The sequence below is a fragment of the Strix uralensis genome, chromosome 15 (assembly GCF_047716275.1).
Source record: "Strix uralensis isolate ZFMK-TIS-50842 chromosome 15, bStrUra1, whole genome shotgun sequence".
NCBI classification, from domain to species: domain Eukaryota; kingdom Metazoa; phylum Chordata; class Aves; order Strigiformes; family Strigidae; genus Strix; species Strix uralensis.
This window is the reverse complement of record NC_133986.1, coordinates 17,603,345-17,629,495: the sequence shown is the minus strand read 5'-3', so window position 1 is coordinate 17,629,495 and position 26,151 is coordinate 17,603,345. Positions and strand designations below refer to the sequence as shown.

Below are 26,151 nucleotides of genomic sequence, written 5' to 3'. Positions count from 1 at the left end.
GTCAGCATCGTTGCAAGAATACTTCCAGCTCAACCCACTGACATTTGTCTTCCCTGCTGCCAGAAATAATGATTCAGCACATGCATGCTGCTTTTAGCATTCATGTCCCTCTATATGACAGTATAAATATTTGTGTGTCTTCATATAACAGGAAAAGACAATGTGTGCAGTCCCTCACCTACCCAAGCCCCAAAGCGATCCTCATGGGGTGTTCAGGCATGATGACATGTCAGGACAGCCACCCTGTGCTGCTGCTTTATAAAGCAGTTGCCTTTCACTGTAAGAGTGGGAGGATGCATCCCACTGATGCTGTACCAGAGGGGTGGCACAGGAGGTGTCGTTATGCGTAATTCATGGAAACTTCAGAAAAAAAGAAACAAAGATATATCAGAAAAAAATTAATGGCCTGCTGTGTCAATATGGCATTTTTATGACCCTTGGTTTCACTTCATCTTAAACGAGCAAACAAACAAATGGAAGAGGTGGTTTCCTGGACACAGATACATTATCTCCAGTTCCAGAGTTCATCCCTGCCAAAGGATGAGGTAGCAGAGCAGGTAACCTGAGGGTGTACCTTCAGCACCTTTCCATCAAGGAATGATATTTGGATAAAGGTGAAGCACTTACAAAAAGCTGTGGTTAAGAAAAGGGGTTTTCAGGTGATTTTGAACACTTCAGGCTTGTCTGGGAAACATGATTTTGAGCTCCATATTTTACTGGATTTCTCTGACTTCAGAGTCCAGCCATACAAAATGCCACAAATCCATTATGGCAAGCCCAGGTTTCCTCAAATACATAAAATGTCAAGGTTCTCCCTTTCACAGCAGTGAATTATCAGTCGTATGCTTGCAGTCAAGTAGTGTATCGTTTGCTTTCTAGTTTTATAGGGGCATCCTTCCTTCATTGCTTGCTGCAATTCTTCTTGGATCTGAAGAGTAAAACATATTTATGTTGGCATGTGGGATTCTGGAAAACCCCAGGAAAAAATAGGACCGGAACGGAAGTTTTTCTATTCAATGAGAATTTTTGATAATTGAAATGATGTGCTTTTTCATATCAGAATGAAAGCTTGAAATATAGAAACCCCAGAAAACATTAAGCCAGCTGCAGCTACTTATTATTTTGATTATTTTATCCTTTCTATTTTGTTAGTAAATTTACTTTATGTTGCAATGCAAAGTAGAAATTCTGGACTTCTTGGATAAAAATTTGGGTCTACAAAGTTGATTTCAGTAGTTTGGGAACTGTTTGGTAGATAATTTTAAATCAGAAGGTGGCAATCTCCTGTGCTAAAAATAAAAAATAATGATCCAGTAAATGACTAATTTGTGGTCCGGGGTAATTAGTGGAACAGTCTGGCAGACGGAAGGCAGCAGGTCTAAATTACTGCACTAAGTCCATTTGCAGGAAGATATTATCTGACTTTGTTGTTATTAATAATAATTAATGAGAATTAAAATATTCAGCTTGAATTTTTGCCATTGCTATTAGCGGGAATATGTGTGTATATATATATATGTGTATTTGCTCTTTGATGCTTTTCTTGGTTGTTTGCATCTCAATCCTTGACTGTCTTGCTCTGGGACTTTAATAATACTCCAGAAATTATTCAGACCGCACCTTTGTCTAGCATGGAGGAAACTTGAGGCTTTCACAATTAGTGCTGCTGGTTATTCCGTGAAAAACATATACCGTGGTCTGACAAGGCAAGCAGCAGTAAAGAGTCAGGCAAGAAGCAGTCCTTTATCAGCAGGCTCAGAGGGAGAATCAGTTGGCAGCTCACAGGTCGCTTTGCATCTTGTTTTTGCAGCAGGGGTTGCTGGGGATGCAGGGACGGTGTGGTCGCCTCCGAGTCTGCACAGCTCCAAAGCCTTCTCTGGTGAAATCCAGGCATTACTTTGCTAAGTCCAAGGTGCTTAAACTTCAATGCCTCCAAGACACCCTGATGGTCACTTAGTCTTGTGCCCTCCATGACACCAGCCTTTGGTGCTTCTGCTGGGCATTCCCACCCCAAACCTGTGCCCTGAAGTAGGTTTTAAGCACATGTTTTATGAAACCCTTTGACTAACAGGGTTCCCATGATGGGTTGAGTGGATAATTGCTCTCACTGTTAAAAACAAAACATACTTCTCCCTTTGTTTTCAGCTCGACTCTCCTGAGTTTCAGTCTTCCAGCCCTGGACTTTGCTCCACCTGTGTTTGGCAGAGTTAAAGCCCTTCAGAGTCTGAAATCTTCCCACACGCTCTTAAAGACTAGGAGTCATCATTTCCTAATCTCTTTTAAGAGGACAGCGATAACTGAGGACGTATAATTGACTCTATTGACTTTTACATGGTTTGTGTTTGGGGTTTTTAGATAAGCTGTAATTGTTCCTTTTTATCATTGTAAAACTACTGCTAATAATTGCTGTCCACTGTGTCTACATCTAAGGAAGCGGCCCCACTTCTGTTAAAGATCCAAGTGTTTTGGGCTCTGATGGACAGTCGAAGGGGTGTTGATTTGGTTTTGGGCACCTTTGGAGAAAAGTAGGTGCATCAATCAAAGTGCTGTTTACTCACCTCCTCAGAAGGTTTTGTAAATCATGTTTGTTATTTTTAGCGGCTCCTTTTCAAGTGGTATTGTATCTCCGGTGGTTTCAGTTCTGGTTGTAGGCTGGGCTGTATGCTACCATCCTTAATCATCTTGAGTACTTTTTTCACTTTCCTTAACTTCATTTGATTTTATTGGGAAATTTCAAGGGGTGAGATGATACTTAGATGAATGAAATTGGGGATTAGATGGGGAATTAGATGGATCCTAACAACCAGATGCTGTGCTTCTGGTGGGAAGATTTCTAAGCTTCATTAAACCAAGAGGGGCTTTTTTTCCCTGACACTTACAGATTCAAAAGCATTGTATTATACCCTATTATTCCTATTATTAATACAAATGATAAACTATCTTGAAGGCAATAGCTGTCTTTTGGTGAAATTTCAAACCTTGGTGATATCTAAAGCCTCCATGAAAAGATGCAAGCTCTTTTATACCCTTATTTACTGTGACTTCAAGAGGACTGTTCCTCATCCAAGTGCCCAAGCCTTTGCAGGATGGAGGTATAAATGTATTGTTTATTATATTTATCCACTTACCTGTATTTTTTCTGTTTGCAGCATTTTTGTTCCTACATATGTCGGTCTGGTGGGAAATCTCATAAATACCATGATAGTAGTGGTTTGCATCCCTTTGCAAGCTAAACCAAAGTCAGACCATCGTGTGACAGAGCACAGTAAGTATTTACTGTTTCTGATAAATAGCACATGAATAGGGACGGGAGATTGATACGCTGTAAGGACTGCTAAAGGACTTGGGATTGCATTTAAGGGCAAAAAGGTGTCAATCTTGAAATGCTGACACTTTAATGCCTAATCTGTGCTTATGGAAGAGTATTATTCCCTACCTATTGACTACTCTGCCATGCAGAATTGCAGGCTTCCAGCTCGGTGCTTGCATTGCATCTCAGAAAAGTTAATGTGGACCCCTTGCTGGGGGTTAGTTTGTCCTGGCATGGGAGACAATCCCACTGTCTCGCAGGGGTCCTCTGCATACAGACCTGGCACCAGCTCCTGACCTCCTGCCATCGGCAGACAGCTGCCTTTTCAGAAAGGTGGCAGTGAACCCGAGCAGGCAGTCTCAGAGTTTCTTGCTTCCTGCCTCTAACCTTTATAAATACAGTATTAATCAATATGTCATCTTCTGTAGGCTCATCACAGTCTGGCAGCGTGTTTAGCATCAGAGAAATCCTACGCCTGATGAAGTTTCCGGGAGTAATGGAAGTTTTCATAGTCAAGGTCTTTGCTGGACTTCCCATAGGTAAATCTTACCCATTACCTGTGATTGCTGATGTATTTAAAATAAGATGATACACACTGTAGACCAGGCTTGTCTCAAGTTACTGAGAGCATGTTGCGTTTGACCACGGAGCAGTGAGGATTCAGCTCCTAACTCGATGCTGGATGCTTTCAAATGCTTTCAGCTATGTAGGGTCAAACCCCTGGAACTTAATGTAAAACAGACTACTTGTCACAGGCTGCTTCTGTGACTTTTGGCAAATCGCTTAATCTCTCTACTCCATCCCCCTAGCTGCAAATGTTTTTTCCTCTTGTCTGTCATTTCTATTTAGGCTGTAACCTCTTCAGAGCAGAGGGAAATCATTTGTACCCTGCCAGAAACACTGAGGTCCTTCCTGATTTTAATGACTTTAAGGGGTATGTGTACCCTAACCTTTTCCCCAACAACTGAAAATGGTTGCTGGATGAGAGGCTGCGGCTGCTCTGTTGGCTGCATGCAGGGGAGCCACAGCATGTTTATTCCCTTGCACATTGATGATGCTGTTTGTTCTCTTATTTATGTATTCTGTTCATTTTTTTGTGTCATAGGTAGGAACGTGCTGCTACCTCAAACGCATCCCAAACCTGCCTGTTTCCCTGCTCCCTTTGAGTCAGTTGCTGTCCTGGCACGGTCATGTCTCCCAATTTGCCTGGTTATACATATCCTTGGCCACAATTTAATAATCTTTAATTTTGCCTACCCTCTAGCTTCTTTCCCCCCCTGCTCGTCTAGAGACAAGCCAGTTTGTCAGCCTTGTTAGTGGTGGTGTAAGGACGGGGTGATGTTCTCTGCCCTTCCACACAGAGAGCCTCCATGGCTCTTTTCCCAGTCAAACCTAGAAATACAGTTTCTCTTAATTATGGTTTCAAGGATTTAATTTTGTGCGCATCAAAACACGTGCACATCATGCATCTGAACAAACTAAGGCGCTTCCCTTCCAAACAGGGATCCTAAGAGAGGATTTAAGACACCTTAGCTTTTATACTTTGCATCTTTTTTCTATTCATCTGCATCTGGAGAAGCCCTTGAAGTTTAAATAATGTGAAATATCATTTACAAATTAAATTCTAATTTGTAAACTGTAAATTCAGTTTACAAATGAGTCGATTTGGCTGTGCAGAGTGGCTGAATCAAAAGGAGATGGCATTTCTGGGCTTGGCCAGGTTCATCTGTTGTTCCTTGCTGAGGCTCTGGGGGAACAAGTCTGACTGGAGCTGTAGAATAACATTCAGGGAAGTAAAGGATTTCTGGTTGTTTTTTTTTTATTTTTGTGTGTAGTTGGCACTGGCTGAGATCAGTAATGCCAGCTGGTCCTACCTGCACCACTGGAGGCATGATACAGTCTTGATGGACTGCTGGCTTGCCCTAATGGTGCACTTTTTTGTGCACTTTTTTGTGCACTATTGAAACTAAACTTTTAAAACTATATGTTTAAAAGTGTTTATAAAATGACAGCATTTCACAGAATGAGACAGTCAAGCAATGTTTTAAGAGGGTTTTCTTTGCTGATTCTGGCTTATTTCTCATCTTAAAGTAGCATTCATTTCTCTGTTTAAAAATGCCTGAGACCGCATCCATATGCAATCTGCATGGTAATTTCCTGCGTGCTCTCCTTTTTCCAAAGGCCAGGCAAGATGCACTTTGTTTTAGTCATCCCTGCTGAAATGCAAATTCCTCCCTGTTGCTGAAGACATTCTTCTTTTCCCATGCACAGCAAAAATGCACACCCAACAAAAATAAACATCTCCAGTCCAAAACTGCAAGGGAACTTCTAAGCAAAGAGGATGTAGACAGTGAAGCTGAGATTTAAGGCAGGACATGGGCTGATAGTCTGTTACTGAAATGGCTGGGAGTATTTTCTTAAACATAGGAATAGGTTCACTTGGGGCATTCCTGCCACAAGTATAGCACTTGCAGTACAGTGAGAAGTGATTAAAATCCTAGCGACTTCTCTTTGCAGGTTGCTCTTCATTTCAGGTGGCTGACCATAGGATGGCAGCTGAAAGGGGATTTGGCATTCACCTACTTCTCTGCAGCTCACAGCGGAGGCTGAGCTCCTCATGAGCTCATTTACCTTTCATCTCCAGGCTGCAACTGTATAATTAATTAGATCACCCAAATTACAGACCGTTCTCTATTTACTTTGTAAACAAGTTTGTGATATACACAGAAGAAAACCTTCTGTTCCTTATGGATCTCATTGTTGTCTAAAATTAGCTTGTTTGAGACTGAAAGAGCCTCCCCGGGAGGGCTGCAGGGCTGGGATCCTCCTCCCTGTGTTGCATAAAAGCAGAGACATGGGCTCTGTGCATCTTGCAGGAGGGTAGCTGCCAGGGGATGGATGGGTGGCAGACTCCTCCAGCATGACTGAATTACATTCTCAGCTGACCTGGGAAAAGAGAGACTCATTGCATTGTGGTAGATAAGAGACAGAAAAAGAAAACACCAGGATAAAAATGTCAAACCATACCTCTTACTGACCAGAAATCACCAGGGCCTTGAAAATACTGATAAATAGCTGCTTGTATGAATCTTTGGCTGCTTAAATCCCTTTGGAAAACCTGGTTTTAATATTATTGCTTTAGCACCTGTGTCCCATTTTTAAAAGGACTTTCTTTCACATGTGGAACAGGATTTTGCAGTGAGCTCTAGGGCTCTGCTACCCGTCACATTTGCAGTCCAATGTAGGAGGACTGAGACGGGCTCCCAGAGTCTGTGCTCGCCTTCTCACACCACTCTCGGTAAGGATTGCTAAGCTGGCCCTCCAAAGCCACGGGCTGCTTTTAGAAATGTCATATCTTTTTTTCTGAAAATATAGTTAGCACTCCTGTGTCTCCTTGGTGCTTTTCCTTGTCTTTACCACATCCTGCAAACCATTTACCTGCCTTCTGCTGCATCACCCTAGTTACTCATGCCACTGGTGCCAGGTTTTCTAAGGGGTTTGCCCCTTATTTAGACCCCTTTAAAAAAAAGTGACATTTCTGAGGGTGGTTTTTGCCATTTTCCATTTTTTTTCATGTTGAAAACCTGAGCCTTGCAGTGTGAATTGAGGCTTATCTGGGCAGCTTCTGCATGAGGTTTCGGTGTCCCCAGAAGAGCCTGGGGACACACCACCCCAGCAAGGGTATATTCCTCCTGTGGCTGCACTCAGCTGACCTGCAGCCTACCCAGATGGGACCTGCTGAAATCTTTGTAAGGAATGCTTGTTCCAATGAGAGTAAAATCTTTTGAGTTCAATCTGGAGCTCACCTTGTGGGTTTCACCAAGAAATGTGTTGACAGTGGCAGAGAGCCTCTTAGTTGCTCAAAGAAGGGGAGGCAAGGGGGTCTCCCTTGTCCAAGTAGCTTTAAGTGACCATGCAGGGGACACCTATCAACAGAGGAGATGATCTCCAGGGCAGCTATGCAGTGTGTAATGCTAATTAAAGAGCACAGCCTATCCCCCTGCTCCAAAAGCAAGCAGCTCATTTGGAGAAGAAAAATCCAAATCTGCCTTAACTCGATGAGGGACTTCAAAGGGGAGAGGAGCTGTAGAAGCTGGCGTGTGGTACCAGGAAGAAGCATCAGGTATGTAGGAAGGTCGAGCCCCTCCTAGGTGGTACCTGCAGCAGGGTAGCAGGATGAAGGGCAAGCACCCTCTTCGATCTAATCTTCCTGCAAGTGAAACAAAGTGTGGTTTTTCTTTCATTTCTTCACGTGTGCCTTTTATAAACACGTGCAACTCTGTTGCCTGGTTTGGCTGTTGTGAGTAAATACTGTTATTTGCATGTTACCTTAAGCTGGCGTGAGCTAAGAGCGATTTCAAAGAAACTGGATAAGGATGGGGTGCTCTCCGCAGAGGGGTGTGGTGAAGCCATAAATCTTCATGAGCCCCAGCTCCCCAGCACCTTCTCCAAATATCCGGAGAGTAGCAGAGCAGGACACTCTTCCTGCATCCATCCCTCTCCCCCAACACCATGGGGCCAGCTGGGGTGCAGTGATCCCCATTAAAGGGGGGAAGAGATGTCTCCGGTGGGGTTCAGGAAGGCTCTGTGGCAGGTCCTGGGGTGGGAGGGTGGTGCTCCCTCCAGGCAAAGGCTTGGGATGCTTGGAGGGAGGTCCTCGTTGCTGCAGGTGCTCCGCTGGTAGCGGCGCCGTTGGGTTGCTGGATGGGGTGCAGTTGTGCTGGTTTGTAAAGGTGCAAGTCCTCCACGGCGTTTTAGTCAGCAATTTGGGATCACTCTCCTCACACTTCCAGGAAATGCCAGCAAATCGTTCCCATGCCATGGGATTAGTGACTCACTTTGCCAGGCCACAAGCTGTTTTCTCAGTCCTCACACATTGCCTCCTGGGCTCTGTTTTCTTCAGGAAGGAGAGGAGTGCAGCTCCCTATTTACCCCGTCTTTGCACTTCAGAGGATACTACAAGGAAGGGTAGGACCCCTAAAGGTCCTCTGCCCTCTTCTCCTCTCCCCAGAAGGATCAGTGGTCTCCAATGGGCATGTTGTGGGGTTGTTCACACGCAGAGAGCCCCAATTTCCTACTGTCTTGGTCCATCTGAGGTGCACACGACACTGGGGGAGGCAGCAGCCTCCTAGCCCATACCGCTCTTTGAGAGCAATGTTTTGTCATAATATTTTTAATTTGATGGCTCTTTGTGTATGATGGGAGCATGTGTACACGTGTCTCTATTTGTGTATGTTTGGTGGTGGGGAAAACGCACACTATTGTATTTTCATGTGAGCTTAAGTGAGTGGGCATTTTCCGTTACGCTTTCCAGAAATTGCCTTAATTGAAAAGCAGACCCAGCCTGTGCTGTTTCAGTCCATACTTTCCTGACTGCTTGTGTTGACACAGCTATTGGTCCACACAAGAGATATTTCACGTGCCACCAGCGTCATTGCCAAGGTGTGCAGTGAAACCTCTGTATTTAGGCTGATGTCACTGGGCTGTTCCCCATGGTGAAAATCTAAAGTCAGGCAAAAAGGCGAGGAATCCAATCAGATTATTTTTATGGTTACAGTCTTGTCTGAACAAATGTTTTCTCGCTGTCTTAATGGTTAGTCTGGCTTCAGTGATACAAATATTTACCAGTTTATAATAAACAGCTGAATCTACAGCCTACATAGTCACATTATTTAAAGATGAAAGTAAGTGGGATAAAAAAGTTAACATTTAAAGATTAAATTACTACATTGACTTTGAATAGGATTCTGCTCATGTTTATATCCAGTCCTGGCAACCCCAGGGAGAGCTACTGACTCATACTGGGGGTGACTGGGAGCAGGGTCTGGGCCACTATATGCAGTGCAAGTATATTGATGTATGTTTTTCATTAACCCTCCCTCTAGGTTTGTTCCTGATTATGTTTTCCATCATCTCTATGGATTTCTTTGGCTTGGAAGCAGTGGAGTCTGGATACCTGATGTCATATTTTGGTGTCCTTCAAATGGTAAGTGAAGTGGAGGTCCCCCTCTCGCCACACTGCTATTTAATTTGCTTTTTCACACGTAGTCTTCCAAATCCAGGTGTAATATTGACAGGCAAATCCTAGCTCTGCCATGTGGCACGTGGCTTCAAAACATAGAAGTGATCCAAATTTATTCTGTTTCTTGAAATGAGAAGGAATCAGCAAGTAATGTCCTGAAAGCTTTCTTCCCCTTGTCCCTTTTTAAGCTGTGAAGCTAAAATTTCCTTGGACTGACTTATTGTCCTGGTTTTTGCTACAAAACTTACATTGAAGCTGAAGTGTCTTGACTGAGATTTTCCCTGGTGCGGGTTAGCTAATTTACCCTTAGTTAGTAGCACCCTGTAAATTTATGTGAGTAAATGATCTTACTGTCGTTTTCAGAGGTCCATTCAGTGTAGAGGAAGGACTTGTTTCTGCTGCATGGAAACAAGCACAGCAAGCTTGTACTTTCCAAACAACAAAAAAAATCCCAACCAAACAAATGCAAACAAAAAGGTGGGCAATGTATCACGGTTAGGAGACTACCAAAATGGGTAAAAGAGTAAAGTTAGCTGAATTAGGCAGTCACAGGGCCAAAAAAATAAGGTGTTGTGTTATAGCAGAATGTTCTTTTTGGAGGAAGAGGCTAATAATTTTGCAGAAAGAGCAACAGATGGTTATAAGCAAGCCCCAAGGTAGGAATGCAAGTTAAGCAATATCCTGAAAGAGGGTGGTCTTGTTTTTAAAGCCGACTTCATTTCCTGGGCATTGCCGCAGAGTTCCTGTGGGATCTGGGGGAGCTTCTCATCTGGGAAATGGGAGGTTTAGTTCCTTCCCTTGTGATTTGGATTTGACACGGTGTTGCCAGTCACTTGGGCTCTGTCCTGGTCTCACCAAATCTGGGCACCTTGGTAGAGCGGCTGACGAGCGTGGCTGTACATCAGCAAGTGGTGTCTGCAGACCAAACTGGCTGTGCCATGTCTGTTCTGGGAGGGTGGCTTTGGACTAGCTGTCTCTTGGTCCTGTGAGCTCAACATCTGCTACCAGCTGGATGCGCTCTCCTATCCACTCTCATTGGAAAGAAAACCAGTTTGCTGCTCCACAGCATGGAAACGGTGTGACAAGTGGGGTGATCAGCCGCTGCTTTCCAAGGCGCTCTTCTGACCCAAACTCCACTGCTAACAGAGGCTTTCCCTATGTTAGTCTTTGTATGCTGCCTTCTAGACCAGGATCTACAAGAGTCACTCAGGTTTTAGAGGGTCTGAGTCACCTTCCAATATCTTCTTACCCCTTTGAATGTAGAGGGACTCCCCAACGACTGTGCTCTTAACTTAGACGTATCAGTTAAATCCCTGTTATATGTGTCTATACTGAAATCAAATTTAGGGGTGCAGCATGGCTGTGGTGTGCTTGTTTTGAGCCAGGTAACGTGGGCAGCAATAGCACTTGTACAGTCTGGCAGGAGTGGCTTCGTGTTGCTGGATGGAGCTTGGATGCTGCTGTTAGGTCCGGGGTATCTGTCTTCAGGACACTGCTGTTACGTCTGGGATATCTGTCTGTCTTCACTGCTATTGTTTCCCAGGTTAGTTTGGTTGAAACTACTGTAGATAAGGTTACCTGTGCTGCTGTACTGGTGTGCCCTACATATAGATACAGCCCTGAAAGATATGGGAACTATAGCATTCACTCTGCTTCCTAACAAATAATCAACGTCAGTGCTAACCAGGGACCTGACCCTTCCCATAGTCACAGGGTTTCATCCCTAAGAGGCCGACCATACCTATTACCACACTCTAACCCAGCAGTGGCCTACAGGCTCTGGTGCAGCATCTGCTTTGCCTTGAGACATTTGACACAGAAACTAGCTTCTGTCAGCCAGGCAGTTTTCTTTCACCTATCAGTGCAGTTTCTGTCCGTGTTGCTACACATATTCTACAGCGCACGACTCTGGACATCAGAAATATAGGAGCGAAGGGATCATAGGATACAAACTTCTCTTCTTCGTGATGGGGAATTGGGGTTTGCTGTCAGAACACCAAAAAGGAAAGGGAAAAAAAATGCTTTATGTTTTTTAAAGTCCAGGACTCCTGAGTCCTGGTGGCAACAAAGCCATCTCGCCCGAGAGCTCGCAGAACACTGCTTTCTGCTTTGTTGCTTGTTCTTTCCACTTTATTACTGGCAGTTCCAAGCTCTGCTCTGGCTTATGCAGGACCAGATCCTCAACTGGTCCAAACAATACTCTCACCGTGTGGCTTTTAAATTATTGTCAAACATAAGAATTGGTGTCTTTACTTTCAGATCAGGTCTCTGGCTAGAACCACCCAGATACCTCTTTCAGCTATTGATGGGGTTAACATTTTACAGCTGCTTTCTATTGGGGTTCCTCCAGTGGAAGATGCATGCAGCAAATGCGACGTGTGCTGGCTCTGTCCTGCCGAGCCCCACAGCTGCTTGTGTGCCTTCATGTTGCCTAAACTGGCATTTCAGATGCGTTTGTTTCTGCTGTACGGTGAATTGATACTGCTGGAGATATAAATGCAGATGAAGGTGCAAGCAAATTCCACCAGTCTGGATGGGTAAATGGTGATTAATATCTGCTGACTGTCTTTCCCACTTCACTGAGTAAATTATAGCTTTATTCATAAGGAATATAATGTCCTTTTCAATGAATTTCATCAACCAGATCCTCAGCTTTGATTTCTCATTCCCTAGTTTGCCTTTCCATAAAACATTGTGAAGGTTTTCCCATTCTCCTGGACTTGCTCTGAGCCCTCCTGTTAGAGGAAGCACGTCCCCTGTATTTGCATCTCTCCCTGGACTTGAAAATGGGTCATGCTTAAGGACTCTTATAGATGGGAGAGGACACCACAGAAATGAAGAGGAAAATAAGAATCGAACCATGTCCTGTTTACTTTAAACCTCCCTGTAGACACTGAGCACAGGGCCTGGGCGATTGCACAGCACATCCAGCTGATGCACTCAGCACTGCATCCCAGGGTCTTACCTGCTCCCAGCACACGTTGCATGCACTGAGCAGCTTCAGAGTTGCAAGCAAGGCTTAGCTGAACCGTTTACTCAACTCTTCTCCAAAAGTCATACGCTGACAAAAGCCAATTTGGTCTGCCAATTCCTGGCAATTTTTAGTAATATTATTTCTTTGTGTTACTGTATTTTCTAGTTTTAAAATTAAATAGTCTCAAAACAAACATCTTCCTCTTGCACAAAAGGTGATGTTGCACCCCCTTTCCCAGCCGAATCACCAACCCCAGGATGACTCGAATAGTGATGGTCTCTTCCCACTTTTCTCTCTCACCCCAAGGATATTATGCTCCAATTGTTTAGCCTAATTTTTCAGCTTCTCAGCCTCATTTAACCTACTGTGGTGAGAAGCAGCCAATGCACTGTAAACATCTCTGTTTCTCACCACACCTCCCGTTTAAGCCAGCTGCAGAGCACCTAGAGAGAAGATTTTGAATGGCCTTGGGTCAGTCCACTTAATTTTAAGTAGGCAACTCAAGTACTTTGTCATTGGTATCTCAAACAGCTCTTTGAGTGGGGAGATCAGCACAGAAACACCAACCCCACAGGAGGCGAGGCATTTGCCACCTTTGCAGATGGAGGACGTTAGCCACCCTGCTAATTCAAGCAGCCCTCCTGAGGGATCCCATCAGGAGCTCCTCAGCCTCAGCTCATCATGCTTGGTCCTGTCTTGTCACTTTATGACCCCCAGGACCCCAACATTTGGAGGGGTGCCCCATGCCCAGCCTGAGAGGATCCCTGTGGGTTTGGAAGGAGGATTCAGGGCTGGCTTTTGGAGCCTGGGAGCCTCATGGGCTTTGGCTGGCTGCTCCCCTGAGCACCTCTCGTGGTTGCTCCCTTGATGCACATCAGCTCTGTCCACATGGGAACAGTTCATGGCACTTGCTAGCGGTGAAGCGGCTCGGCAATGCCATGCACGTAGCACCAATGACCACCGCTCATGGCATGGGTCATCCTCAGCATCCTCCTGCCTTTGCCGAGTTGGCTGCTCACAGCATGGTCACCCTTCACCCCAGCGTTTGCTGCCATTTGTACCCTGCATGGAGGGACATGGGTTGCCTTGCTGCTGCTCCCAACCTGTTTTGTGGAGACCTGAGTGGCCCAAAGTAATATATCTGCTGATGTGTTGTTGTAAAATTTCCCATGGGAGTACCTGTCCACAGGGAATGGGAGCTTTCCAGCCTTCTGGATGAAGCACTGGCCCAGGAGCTGGCACCAATTTACTGTTTGTGGTTAGGCAAAGATCATCATCTAACAGCAGAGGATATTGGAAAGTTAAGTGCAGTGAGGGTGGGAAGGTGGCTCACTTCTGGGTCGGGACAGAGCCAAACAAGGTCAGAGAAGGGTGTGTGGGAAGGCAGTGTCATAGCATTGGGACAAAGAGATGTCTGATGAGGAAACAAAGTCATTGATTAGAAAAGTGAGTATGATCAAGGCTGGAGTGGGCTGATGGGGAAGTGAAAATAGCAAGTGGGGGGTAATTCGAGCAACCCAGGGCTCTGCAGTGTTACTTGAAGCACCCTGATAGCGTGGGGCTGTCTGATGAGCTGGGACTGTGCCAGTGTAAGTCAAGGAGGAGGAGTCAGGTGGGAGATAATGAAATAAGTAGAGGAAGGCAGACAGCAGGAGGGGTACCTCTGCGCTGGGCGTCTTGCGTTGCAGCAATTCCCTTCCTCATGACGTGTTTGAAGCATCTTTACCTCATCGCTGGTGGGTTTCCAGGCAAGAGGTGTTAGAGCCCGTCAGGGACACAATCCCTCTGTCCTCCGGGGCTGGGCTTCCAGAGTCCTCTCATCTCAGAAGCCATGCAAACAGTTTCCCTCATAGTGAATGCCTGGAGTGTGAGATGCCTTTCAATCTCCCTACAGAGAATAATGAATTTCATAATAATTTAAAATAATTTAACTTTGCATAATGGGCAGAAGCTGGCCTAGGCTCTGGCTTTTTTTTTGGAGTTGTAAGCGCAATAGCATGGAGAACCTCCAGTGTAGTAACTGGCTTGGAAAATGCTGCTGGAGGATTAGGCAAGTGAAATACCTGGAGTCCCTGGTTGGTATCTAAAGTCACATCTGATGCTTGGATTTCAAACCACGGGAGGGGGTGGGGGAAGCTTTCCTTTAAGAACTTTTTCTCCCAAAAAACAAAGCAAAATGCACCAAACAAAAACTCTGGGTGGGACAAAGGGGTAGATATTTATAACCCTGAGGATCAAGAAATCATAAGACATCTGTTCTATTTACTGTGTTTAAATTTGTATTGTTATACAAACTCCACCTCTAGCTGTGCAGCTTCTGGAGGGACAAGTTGGTACGGAGTGATCCTGAAAAGATGAGAGAGATTCCTGGAGGAGAGATTTACATTGCATATCATCTTATCACCAGTCTGTCCCTCTTGCTTTTTTTTTTTCCCCTGCACAGCAAAAGAGATGATTAAAGAGCCAGGGATTTAATTACAGCCAGGTATGCCTAGGGGGAAAACCCACTGGTGAAAGGACCTTGCAACAACAAACAGAAAGTTCTCCAGTTTCCTCGCTTTGAAGGATTTAAATCTGTGGAGGGGGGCGGGTTGGAGGGGGAAAGAAAGTGATTAGGCTGGAGTTTGCAAAACACATGGTCCTCTTCCCCCTGTTTGGCAGAGTGCTGCCTTCAGCAGTTTGGTCCTCACCATCAGCTCTCTTTCCAGTCCCACCACCCTCCTGCTCCTCTGCAAGACCTGAACTACTTCTCAAGCGCTTTCTGGCATCGCCGTGTCAGTAAAACAACTCCCTTTTCCCCTGCCTAAGGTTTTACACCACCTTCAGCCCGTGCTGAAAAGCCTCATGATTTTTGTTGCCCGCCATGGTCCGCCCCAGCCCGTGCCCACCCGCGTGTCCCACCCAGCCGCGCTGTGCTCACCCTGGGAACCGCCAGCTGGGCACAAGTTCAAAGGCGAGAGATACGGGTCCGGTGCGTGGGAGGCTGCCTCTGATGTGAATCATGCTATCTGCGCTAGGGATGGGGCCCTGCATCTTCTCTGCTAGGCTGTACCAGCTTATCTGACCTGCTGCGCCTGCCTCTCCGACCTTCTCATGTCTTTTCATTTCCAGGCTGTTGGGTGAAAGGGAATTTATTTTGTTGCTGGACTCTGTCAAGCTTTCAATCAGTGCTGATGGAAGAATCTGTAGAAACACTCCTGCGTCCGCTGAGCGTGGAGGACCAACCAAGCATCTGCATAACTCCTCTAACCTCCACCAATGAGGTTAGATACTTGCAGGTGCCAGTCCTGCTCAGCAGCAGCTCCATGCAGCACTGTTCAAAAGTCTTCCAAAAGCTTCACTCTTCAAAAGTTTTCTAAAAGCTAGCACTTTAAATCTTCAAACAGCAACAATCTTTTCCATCCTGCAAGGGATGCCTGAAATGAGGTTAACAATAAAATGGGTAATTTTCTCTTCTGAGCAAATGGGAGCTGCTGCCCTCCCAGAAATCTAATACAGCGATAGATCTAGAGAGTATTTTTCTGCATGGTCAGCTGAACTAGTGTAACAAATCCCCAGTTTGGCAAATCCAGCAGAACGACAAGGAGAGATTTGGCTGTTCTTATGCATTTATTGCGAGACTTATTTGCCTTTAAAGAAGGATGAGGGGAGGGAAAAAAAAGATGAGTTGGTTTTTCCTGTGACATGTGTACATAGCCACAGGCAGTGCCTGTTATTTCACTTGCAAACAATTTCCTCTCTCTTTTGTTTATTGATGACAGAAGGCATTCCAGCCAGGTACACTGGCTCTTCCCCGACTTCAAAGGAGGTCAGGTTACAAAGGCAAGCACCATCCAGGCAAAGCGAAGTGCAGGAGGGGAAGGCCCATCGCAGTCGATCTCAAGGGGAGGTTATGTGCAAGGGAAAAGCCCAGAACATGCCAGCAGGAATAAAAATAAGGATAAATCGCATTGTCAGTGCCACCCATACTTGTCCATGGGAGAGGCGATGGCCAAGTCATCTGGCATGCCCCTGCTACACCCAGGCCATGGCAGCACACATCCAAACCCTTACATGAGAGCGCGCACATGAACCACCTTTTTCTTCCTCCTTCCTGAATGTGCCTGTGCAGGCTGCTCATGCAAACCTGGGGATTGTGCACCCAGGGAAAATTGCAGGCTGGAAATAATGGGTTTTCAGGTGTAAATTCAGACTGGAAGTGAGGTCGGAGCTCCTGGTGGGTGGAAACATTACCCAGTACCTAAATCAAGGTGCTGTGTCCAAAATCAAGATGATGGGCCTTGCCTGCCTGGGACTCATGGCTGGATTGGCAATGACCATTCTGGGGAGGGAGGCAGGCAGCCCACATAACCAGTGGGGAGGCTACAGTCTGTATAACCCAAGCATGGCTGCTCAGCCCCAAAGGGAAAGCAGGTGACTTGGGCTGACACTTGCCCTTGGAAAAAGTCCCATCGCTGAGTTAGTTGGTTCAGCAGTGGTGTTTTACCTCACGCTTGTATTGCCACAGTCTGAGTGATGGGGAAGCCCGTGCTGAATGCCAGCCTTAACACAAGGACTGTCCCTCTGCCCCACTTACTCCGGGGACAGCCCAGTCTGCATGTCTCCAGATCCTGCCTGCTCAGAGCCTGGCTTTGCTGCAGCGGTTCTTTTTGCCTGCGCTTAGGTGCTCGTGTGTAGTGATGGAGATGTTTTTGGGTATGCCACTCCCACGGCCATCAGACAGGGCTGCTCTGGGACGTTGCTGATGATATACCCCAATGACTCAAGGAAGGGCAGGGACCGGGCTGTGCCTGCATGGTGTATCCCAATTACATATGCCATTCAAGTCTGGGCAAATTGAGAAACGTTTCCTTTCCTCCAGTGCCTCAGCAGAACCAAACTGGGGTTCAGGTGATGCCACCACTGAGTCAAGCCATGCCCTGTGATGGGGTTCAGCCCCTGTCCCATGTGACTCAGCACAGCCCCAACCAGGGTGAGCTGGCAGGAGCAACTGGGAAGCTGCAAAAAGTTAATGACGATTCTTCGTTTTAGGAGCACTCAGCTTAATGAAGTGTTACTCAGCGGCTTCTCCACCCACCCCCCAAGTAGGAGCTGCCAGGGCTGGTATCAGCCTCCTCCTGTGTCCGCGGCAGGGCTTTCAGCCGGGATGACTCAGGTCACCCCATGCATCGTCCACCAGTGTCCCCGAGGTCTCTCAGCAGGTGACACGACCCAGGAGAGACACATGGGGCCTGTGCTACCGTCACGTGTGGCTGGGCACATGTCAGGCAAGCTCTCAAGCCCTGCCCAAGGGTGGGGACAGGGACAAAAAGGAGGCAGGAAAAGTGTTTACTGGGGACTAAAATGTCTACTTGGTGTGATGTGCCCTCCTGTCCAAAATAGCTTGTGCTCTGAAGCAAAGCAAAGGGTCGAATTTTTATGTTTTCCATTAAGTTGTAGCTTGTTGGAAATATATTCAATTTGTAGCTATTGTTCTTAATGTTAGCTTTATTTTCACTCTATTGCTATTTGCTTTTTACTTTTTTTTAATTTTAAGTAATTAAATTGCTTTTTCTGGACTGTTTGTCATAGATTAACATTTCCTTTCTTTTAACTTACTTTCTTATTTATTTTGCACTCATGTCCTTTCAGTTGAGTTTGGGTTTCACAGCAAGGTTGAGCGTGGCTTAGTGTCATTGCAGGTCCAAGCAGAGCAGCGAGGTTTTCTCCAGGATGGACTGCTACTGAAACGAAGCCATCCTGCCAAACAAAGCATTTTGAACTAGAGCTCTTCTTTCAAGTCAGAGGGGTTTTGGCTTGGATCAAACAAACCCTTTCAAGGCAGGGAAAACTTGGTAGATTCCTATCTGACCCTCCCCTGAAATGCAGTCAGTCAGGCTTCATTTTCACAGTGATCTCTTCCAGCCTCTGTCCTCTCATGTCCATTTGGGCCAGCATCACCTGAAGTACAGGAGATGCTGAACAAAGAAACAAAAGAGGGAATCTTTTCTCTGCAAAGTGCTGGAAAAGTCAAATACTTCCTGGGATTTAAATTTTTTGCTTCTCCTTCCCTTACCCTCTCCCTCAGTTTTTATGTAAAATCTGTAAAACCAGTTTCCCATCCCGCATGTCTGCGCATACTGCTGGGGCTGGGTATTAGCATCTCCGTCGTACTTGTTTCCTGCCTAAAAAGGATGAACCACCCAATTTGTATATTTATAGTTTCAAATAATGGCAAGAGAAGGTACAGGAGGCATTTTCCTCCTCTGCACATAAATGTACAGTTTTCCTTTGGAAGGACTTGCCAAGAATGAAGAGCTTAGTATTAAATGTATTTCACAAAAACATCACAAGTTAGAAAAATTCATTTGTATCTGCAAGTGTATTTAGAAAGTTTCAGTCACCGCTGGTGAGTAGGCAGTGATGGTAAACTCAGCCATGCACCCCGAGTAGACTTTCAGCTGACAGGATGGATCTAGCCTTAGGATGCAAAATGCTTTCCATAATGGATCATGTCTTCCAGCCATTTACTGTGTCAGGGAGGTCCCTTTTTCTCAAAAAAACACGAGGGAATAACCTATTTGCTGCCTTTCATTTGCTTGAAGCACTGTAGAAATTCTCTTTTGAACTTCTTTGAATTGTTATGTATTGGGCTTAATGGTACTCGTGTGCTTCTTTCCCAGGTTGTCCAGGGTCTGGTCATTGGAAAACTCACTAACAACTGCACCGAGAGGACCCTGCTCAGGCTCAGCGTCTTCGTCTTCGCCGGCGTGGGCCTTGGCATGGTACGGCTCGGCAGGAAATCATCCACGGTGCCTTTTAATAACGCAGCAGCACAAGGTCCATGAGACCTGGCTGCAAGTTCTGCCCCTTGAAATGCCACCACTGGCTTTGCTGGGTGGTCCTCAGAAGGGAAACCAGCTCTCCTGGGCCTCTGCGCAAACAGCTGCGCTCAGCGTAAGCACTGTGCCCAATAATAGCGAGATGTGTGAGTAATAGTTATGGGGATTTAAAAAAAAAATTAATCTATCACAGAAACTTGTTAAGTCCCTCCTGAGTCACTGGCTTTGCATAGAAATCCTGCCCTTGGTCTTGTCAGCAGCTGCATTTCCTGAACTACCCAGAAAGTAAATGAAGATTAAGGGGAGGAAAATCCTTGTAGGTTGTACCCTGCTGTGAGACAGCGCAGGTTGTGTGTTCTTCTTCTGGGGCCTTATGTTTGCCTAATTCCCCCAAGCTGAGACTCTTTGGGGAAGGAGGCAGCAAGGCAATAATTTTGTTCCTCCATTTTGGGATAAGTGATGTTACCCAGCGCTGGTTGTGTCTTCATGGTCGACAGTTGATACCAATCTCAAGCGGTAATTAGAAAACCAAGTTGACGTAGGCAGCTCTGCCAGTAATCCTGTTTGCTCAGATAAGCCACGTTCAGCCAACTGATAGTTCTGCCCAGGCCACAGGGATGGAGGAAGGGTGCACACCAGTCCCTGTCAGTGAGATGGGCCCAAAAGATGGTCGGGCTGCGTCGGCCTTTTGACATTCCCTGCAGGATTTGGCCTCAAGCCTTGCTGCTGGGACGCTGCTGCTCTTGCCAGCACGGATAGGATGGGTGCCATTCCCACAACCATGCTGCAGCCACGGGGAGGTCAGGGCCAAATCCTGGAGGGTACTGAGGCTCGTTGTTCCCAGCTACACAGATGAGATGAGGCACCTACACACCTTAGCTAATCTGAGGCTAAACCATGTGTCTGAGATGAGGCTGGGAAGCGAGGATGGATGTTGATGAAGGGTTAGCTCTGCAGATGGAGCGTGGTCACCTTCTCTGGGATTTTGGGGCTCACAGAGATGCTGCTGGGTGGTAGGATGCTCAGGAAGGGTCTGTCCCAGCTGGTGTCACGTGGGTTTGGCTGCCATCGATGTGCCCCCTTAGCATGGGACATCTGCACAGGGCTTGGTGCTTCTGAGCATGGCTCGGGAAGGGCTTTGAAGGTCTCGCCATTGTTTTTTGGTAGTGGGTGGGAGCAATTAGGTGGGACCTGAGCATCCCCAACTGGGTGCAGGGCAGAGTGCCGCTGGGGCTGGCTCCCCGTGCTCAAGCCCGGTCCCATGGCAATCAGGCAGAGGAGCAACATGGAGTAAATAGTTTTTGTGCGCTGAGGTCTCACTGAGAGGGAAGGCTGGAGGTGGCTGGAGGTAGGAGAGAAAGGCAGCAGAGGGACACATGGGGCAGCCCGGCTTGCAGTGGCTAATGCCCTAGCACGGGGAGACTCACATCGCCTGCGCGGGAAGGGGAGCCGGGAAGGGAAATGGTTTTAGAGTTGGCAATTACACCAAGCCCGGAGGGCTGTGGACATCCTGACAGCACGGGCCTGGGGACAAGGGTCAGCAATGACTTCCCACGAGAACTATTCATAGGCAAACGCAGCTGCAATCCTCTTCGCTGGGGACGCCTTATTAAAAAGAACTCTGTTCAAGCGGCTGCTGAGCAAACATCCGTTTCTGGGGTGGCTTTCTGTCTCGGTGGGGATGAGTGCCATCACAGCAGCAGGGCCCAAATGCAGAGATTAATGCACAAAGCTTTTAATCCTGCACAGCCACCGGTGGAGGAGCATCCCGCCCACTGTGCCCTTGCTGCATCTGGCCTCCAAATGAAGCAGATCTCCTCCCCAAAGCAGAAATCCTGGGAAGAGGATGCAGGATGTTCCCAGCAACCGACTGCTGGAGAAGGGAAGGGGTGGACTGGGAGCTCGGCAATAACACCTGGAAAAGGAGAGGAGGGGAGAGCTAGTGTCTGATCTGCAGATGCAAGGCGGGAGCATGTGGGCAGGAGCGTAGGAGGGCTTGGCGGTTGCAATGGGGAAGTTTTTTCTCTTTGTCTGAAGGTATGGCTGTGCCTCATCCTGCCTTGCTGCCTGCATTTCCCAGGCGTTTGTGTTTTGAGCCTGTCTGCTGAAACTCCTGGTTCTGTCTCCCTCACCTTAAAAAATGCCTTCAGATCTGCTCAGGTCAAAAAGGGTCCTACCTACCCAGCAGCTGAGGTGTAGCAGAGACTGGGCTCTGCCTGGCTCAGTCTCTTCTGAGTCCCAGGGCAGAGAGGAGCCATTTCCCCTGGTTTTACAGGAGGTACAGACATGACTCTGCTCTTTTCTGCCCACTTGCTTCAGCCCATGAGGGAATTCATACAAAGCATTGGGGGTTAAAGCTGTTTTTTCCTACAAGCTCTGCAATGTTGTCCTGCAATGACATTTGCCCTAGCAAGGAATTATTCTCCCTCCGTCTGTTTATGTAGTGAATACCTGTTCCTCTGTCTTTGTTGTCTGGTTCCTTAATCAGAAGTGCCTAGATCTTAACCAAAACTTAGGCAAAGAGCCCCTCCAAGGAGAGAAACCTGGTTCTGTGTGACTCTAGAGGGGAATTAGGAATAAACCTCAATATTTCCAAGTCATTAGTGAGAAATGTCTCTGGGCTTCTCCATCTTCTGTAGCCAAGAGGCAGGGACCAGATCGTAGGAGAGAGAACCCCAGAGAATGAAACTTCTGGCTAAACCAGTAATAGAAATTTTTCCAGCCACAATAACACACCTTGAGACATGGGTGAGGGCAAGAGACTTGCAAGAAAGGGGGAATTTCCTTTCCATGTCCCAGAGATATCCATTCATTTGACCAGCAGGGCTTGTGAATGAGCCGAGAGCCGCTTTAGCCCCACGGCTTAGGGAGCCTCACTGCTATTGTTTCAATATTAAACAGCTGGAGGGATGTCTCCACTAAGAATATGTGCAATAACAAAATCATTACTCTCACTAATTATGCTCGCTAATGTGCATTTATGGCCAGAAGACCTATTCCAGATTACCGAATTCAGTGAATCTATTAGCAAGGAAGCAGCAGAACAGGATTAGAAATCCCAAAGGTACAGCGTTACATAATGCACGGCACTCATTTATTTTGACAAGCTCAGTTTAGTTTTAATTATTTATGATAATGAACTGAAATACCTTCTCTAGGCTGTTTTGTATAAGTAATGGAGGCTTCCTGAAGTACACCACATGCATCTGCTGTTCAACGTTTCCCCAGGAGTTGGACAAGAGACAGAAGACAGGGGGAAGGGTGCAGGGACATCACTAATTCCCAGACACTAAAAATACCCACAGCAGTGCCAGAGAAACGTGCTGCCACATTGTAGGGTATCATTTGCTATTTGCTCCACGTGCTTGGAATAATTCACTGCAGACAAATGGTGGGCTATGAAAGACCCTGCAATGGCCAAGGCCACACTGTCATGTATCAGCTGTGGCTCCCACAATCTACCCAAGTCATGGGTTTGACTTGTGATGTTTTTCTAGGTTGTTACTTTGCACAAAGTCACTGCTTGTGCTCTCTAATGATCTGTGGTCTGGTGTGTCCTGTCCCTTAGGCCCTGATGAGGACCGTGTGGCACTACTGCATCATTGCGGTGCCACTGGTGTTCGCCTTCAGCATGCTGGGCACCATCACCGACAGCATCCTCACCAAGGCTGTCCCCTCCTCTGACACTGGTAAGACTCATCAAGAAAGATCAGACTGGTCTTTTCTCATTTTTGACTCCATCAGGTGCTTCCCAGCTCACACCACTGCTATCGAATTCTGGGGCACATTCATGGCAAACGCCCAATTCCCCAGCAGATCTGGCTGGGCAGTTGCGTGCGATGGGCGTCAGCAGAGCAGATGAACAGGAACCAGTGTTGCTAATACAGGATGAGCTTGAACAACATTGAGCAAGCATCCCGTGACCCAGTGCTCCTGGGCCTGTGCCACCTGCTGACATCCATAGTGGTGGGCACAGTAAGGGAAAGCTCTCCCAAACTCTCCTTTCCATGGGAAGCCAAGATATGTTAAAAAAGCCCAAACAACTACTTTTCCACCGTGACTGAGAGGGCTGCTCATTCACACCTTTTAACTTAGGGCATGTCAGGAGGGTGTTCTGGATCACCCTTTGGAAACATGCTTTGCCGGATGCAGTAATTGCCCCCCTCTCTACATTCTGGACATGTTTCAGTCAAAGAGTTACTGTATTTCTCTTTACAAGGTGGCTGAAATGCACACAAATCTTTATACCTGGGTTTTTAGTTCTGTCAATGAAGGAAATATACCTACGTCACTGTCACGGGAGCCTTGCTAAGTTTGTCCCAGGATGGAGCTTATTTAACTCAATTTGGTGTATTTTGCTCAAGCTCTTTCAGGATTTTCTCCCAGAGCTGCATTCACCAGGTACCCGAGAGTGTCTCTGCTTTAGCTGAGTCTTTTTGGGGTGCCAGCCTGCACCCTTCATCTTCCCAGCAGCTGTCTGAGCAGATACCTCGGCACAGACCCTACCGAGAATGGGAGTTATAGTTTGCACAGCCCATTAGTGAAGTTTATAAAGCACTTTTGAGATGCTTCTGGATTAAGAGCTTTTTAAAATGTCACTTCAGTAGTTTATTTTAGAGCTGACCACCACATCTCCTGCAAATGGTGGGAGCCTGCGATTTCTGAGAGCGATACTTCTACCTGGTAGGACCACTTAGTTCTTGGGGAGGTGAGGACTGGGGATGTCTCAGCTCCTCCACTCGTCCGGGAAGAAAATCTGCTGTTTCATGAGTTGGAGCAATGTTCAGGGAGGGAGAGCCAGGGGGAAGGGCAGCAAGCAGCTTTGGGACATACAGCCAAGCTGGAATTCATCCAAGCTCTTCTCAAAGGGGCTTTGTGAGGAAAACCGGAGCATTGCTTGGCTTTTAAAGACCGGAGGCAAGCTTCGGTCAGAGAGGAAAATGGGTTTAGTTGCCTCATCCTGCTCCCTGCTTGCGTATGTTGTTAGGTCAGCCTGCACCTCAGCGGGGCGGATGGTCTCCGCACGGCAGGGCAGGATGGAGGCAGCTCGTGGGGTGGTGCAGATGGTCAGGAGGGGGTGGCGGTACAACAGGGAGCCATGGGCTCTCCAGGGTTTTCTTCTGCCCATCCATCCTGGACTGATGCCATACCAAGTGCTGCTACAAATTGCAGAGTTACGGTTGGCTTGAAACTGAGCATGCCAAGGAAGGATGCTGCTGGCACGGAGAATGGTGGCGCTGGGGGAAAACCTTGTATCCACTGCCCCTCCCTGGCCCTCGCCTTTCAAGCTGTGCTTTCTCCTTGCAACGTTTCCGAGGGAAGAGGCATCTGATGGTTTTGTGCTTGCTTTGGACGCACCCGGGCAGGGGCTGGGACGAAGGCAGGAATGCCTGACACAGCAGAGCCGACAAGCTGCCTCTCTGCAGCAGCTGCGGCAGTGACGGCGTGGGTGTCTCGCAGAGAAATGCGGCTATTAAAATGCCTGCCATCCGTCTCTGGCCGTGGGTGGCACCCCGCAACGGCTGCTCCACCCGTACAGCAGCTAAGAGGCTGCTCCTTCCTATGCGAGCCTGAGACCGGCTCTGTAAAGCGAGCATTTCAGTGGCGTGTTAGAAATCCCTGCTTTTCTAAGAGCGTGGAAATCTGGCTTTATGAAAAAGCCTTACTGCGTCAAAAACCTGAGCGCTAGCTTGCAACAACTTTTAGCTAATGCAAGGAAATCACACATTGAGCTTTTTGCCTTTGGAAACACCACTTTTGAGCTTTGCTGCTGTCTTTTCCTGATGTTTTTGCCAGCCTGGGGCCAGAAGAGCCCATGGAGGTTTTTCTTTGGGCCAGGGAGAGGCTTTCCGAGGAGCTGGAATTTGGGATGAGCTCTAGTGTCTGTCTCATCATGGGGCTGGAACGGATGGGGCGTTGCAGGAGGATAACCTGTCCACCCTTGCTAGACACTGAGTCACCTATACTTGCCTTTTAAATAGGTGTCTTGGAAAGGGAACAGTGGGACATAGGCTGGCACCATCCCTTGCACCCATCATCCTGCTTTCAGGAGCGATCCAAGGTCACTTCTTACTAAGGCTGATGAGTTTACCACTTGCTCTTTGCTTATGGCTGAGGCTTTGCACTGAAGTGAAGATAGCGGAAATGATTTCATTCGTTTCCCTTTGATATTTTTTTTCCCCTCTCCTCATCTTCAAAGGCAGGAAGGGAAAATTCTGCCCCACGTGCACATGCTGTTCAGCTGGGCGTGCGAGCCAGTGGGAGGGAAGCCCCGAGCCCAGGGGGACTTGCATCTGCACAAGCACTCCTTGTCAATGCTGGTCCCTCCCCGAGAATGGAGGTCTTGTTTCTGCACAGAGCCCCCCACCCTTGGGGGAGGGAGGGAGGAAGCCCAGCAGAGCCTTCTTGCGTAATGAGCCCACGTTTCCTGATTTTATTTGCACATCAGACACAAAACCTTAGGAGGAGAGCTTGCAGCCAGGCAGGGCTGGGCACACTGAACCCCCCAGCTTTGCTCAGGCTTTGCTGGTTCGAAGGCAGCCGCTGGTGCGATGACCTAATCATTAAATCAGGCCCTGCGATTGCCCGCGGGCATGTGGCTGATCTGGGCCAGCACCATCATCTGAGCGCGGCAACAGGATGTGAGCTGGAAAGGAGGTTGAGCCGGGGCGCCCGGCACAGCGGAGGGTGGGAGGAGGGATGGAGCCGCCCGGCTTGGGGAGCTGCCAGCACCCAACCCTGAAACCTGCGGGAGGAGAGGAGGGCTGGGGCGGGAGGGGAGGATGGGCTCCCAGCCGGGAGCCAAGTATGGGAAAAGGGGGAAAAAAGCTCAGGAGGGAGGAAAAAAGGCAGGGAAGGTGTAGAAAGTGGGATATCCGTGCTGAAGAAGGTGAGCATGTGCGTTGGCAGAGCTGCACAAAGTGATGCAGGAATATTTCTGCTGAGATGGTGACTTGTCCCAGTTAAAGGTCTTGCCTTAAATGAGATCCAGCACATGCGCAGATTTGCAACAGAGCTAGAACCA

At 47.3% G+C, this 26,151-nt stretch overlaps 1 protein-coding gene across 1 annotated transcript in view; it reads left to right on the top strand.

The window, feature by feature from the left end:
* SLC67A1 (solute carrier family 67 member 1) overlaps positions 1–26,151 on the top strand; it is a 62,338-nt gene that overhangs the window by 34,161 nt on the left and 2,026 nt on the right. The window contains exons 6-10 of the mRNA XM_074884540.1: positions 3,150–3,265; positions 3,739–3,849; positions 9,196–9,296; positions 18,969–19,070; positions 22,696–22,816. Coding sequence (XP_074740641.1) covers positions 3,150–3,265; positions 3,739–3,849; positions 9,196–9,296; positions 18,969–19,070; positions 22,696–22,816 — 551 coding nt within the window. The remainder of the gene's footprint in view (positions 1–3,149; positions 3,266–3,738; positions 3,850–9,195; positions 9,297–18,968; positions 19,071–22,695; positions 22,817–26,151) is intronic.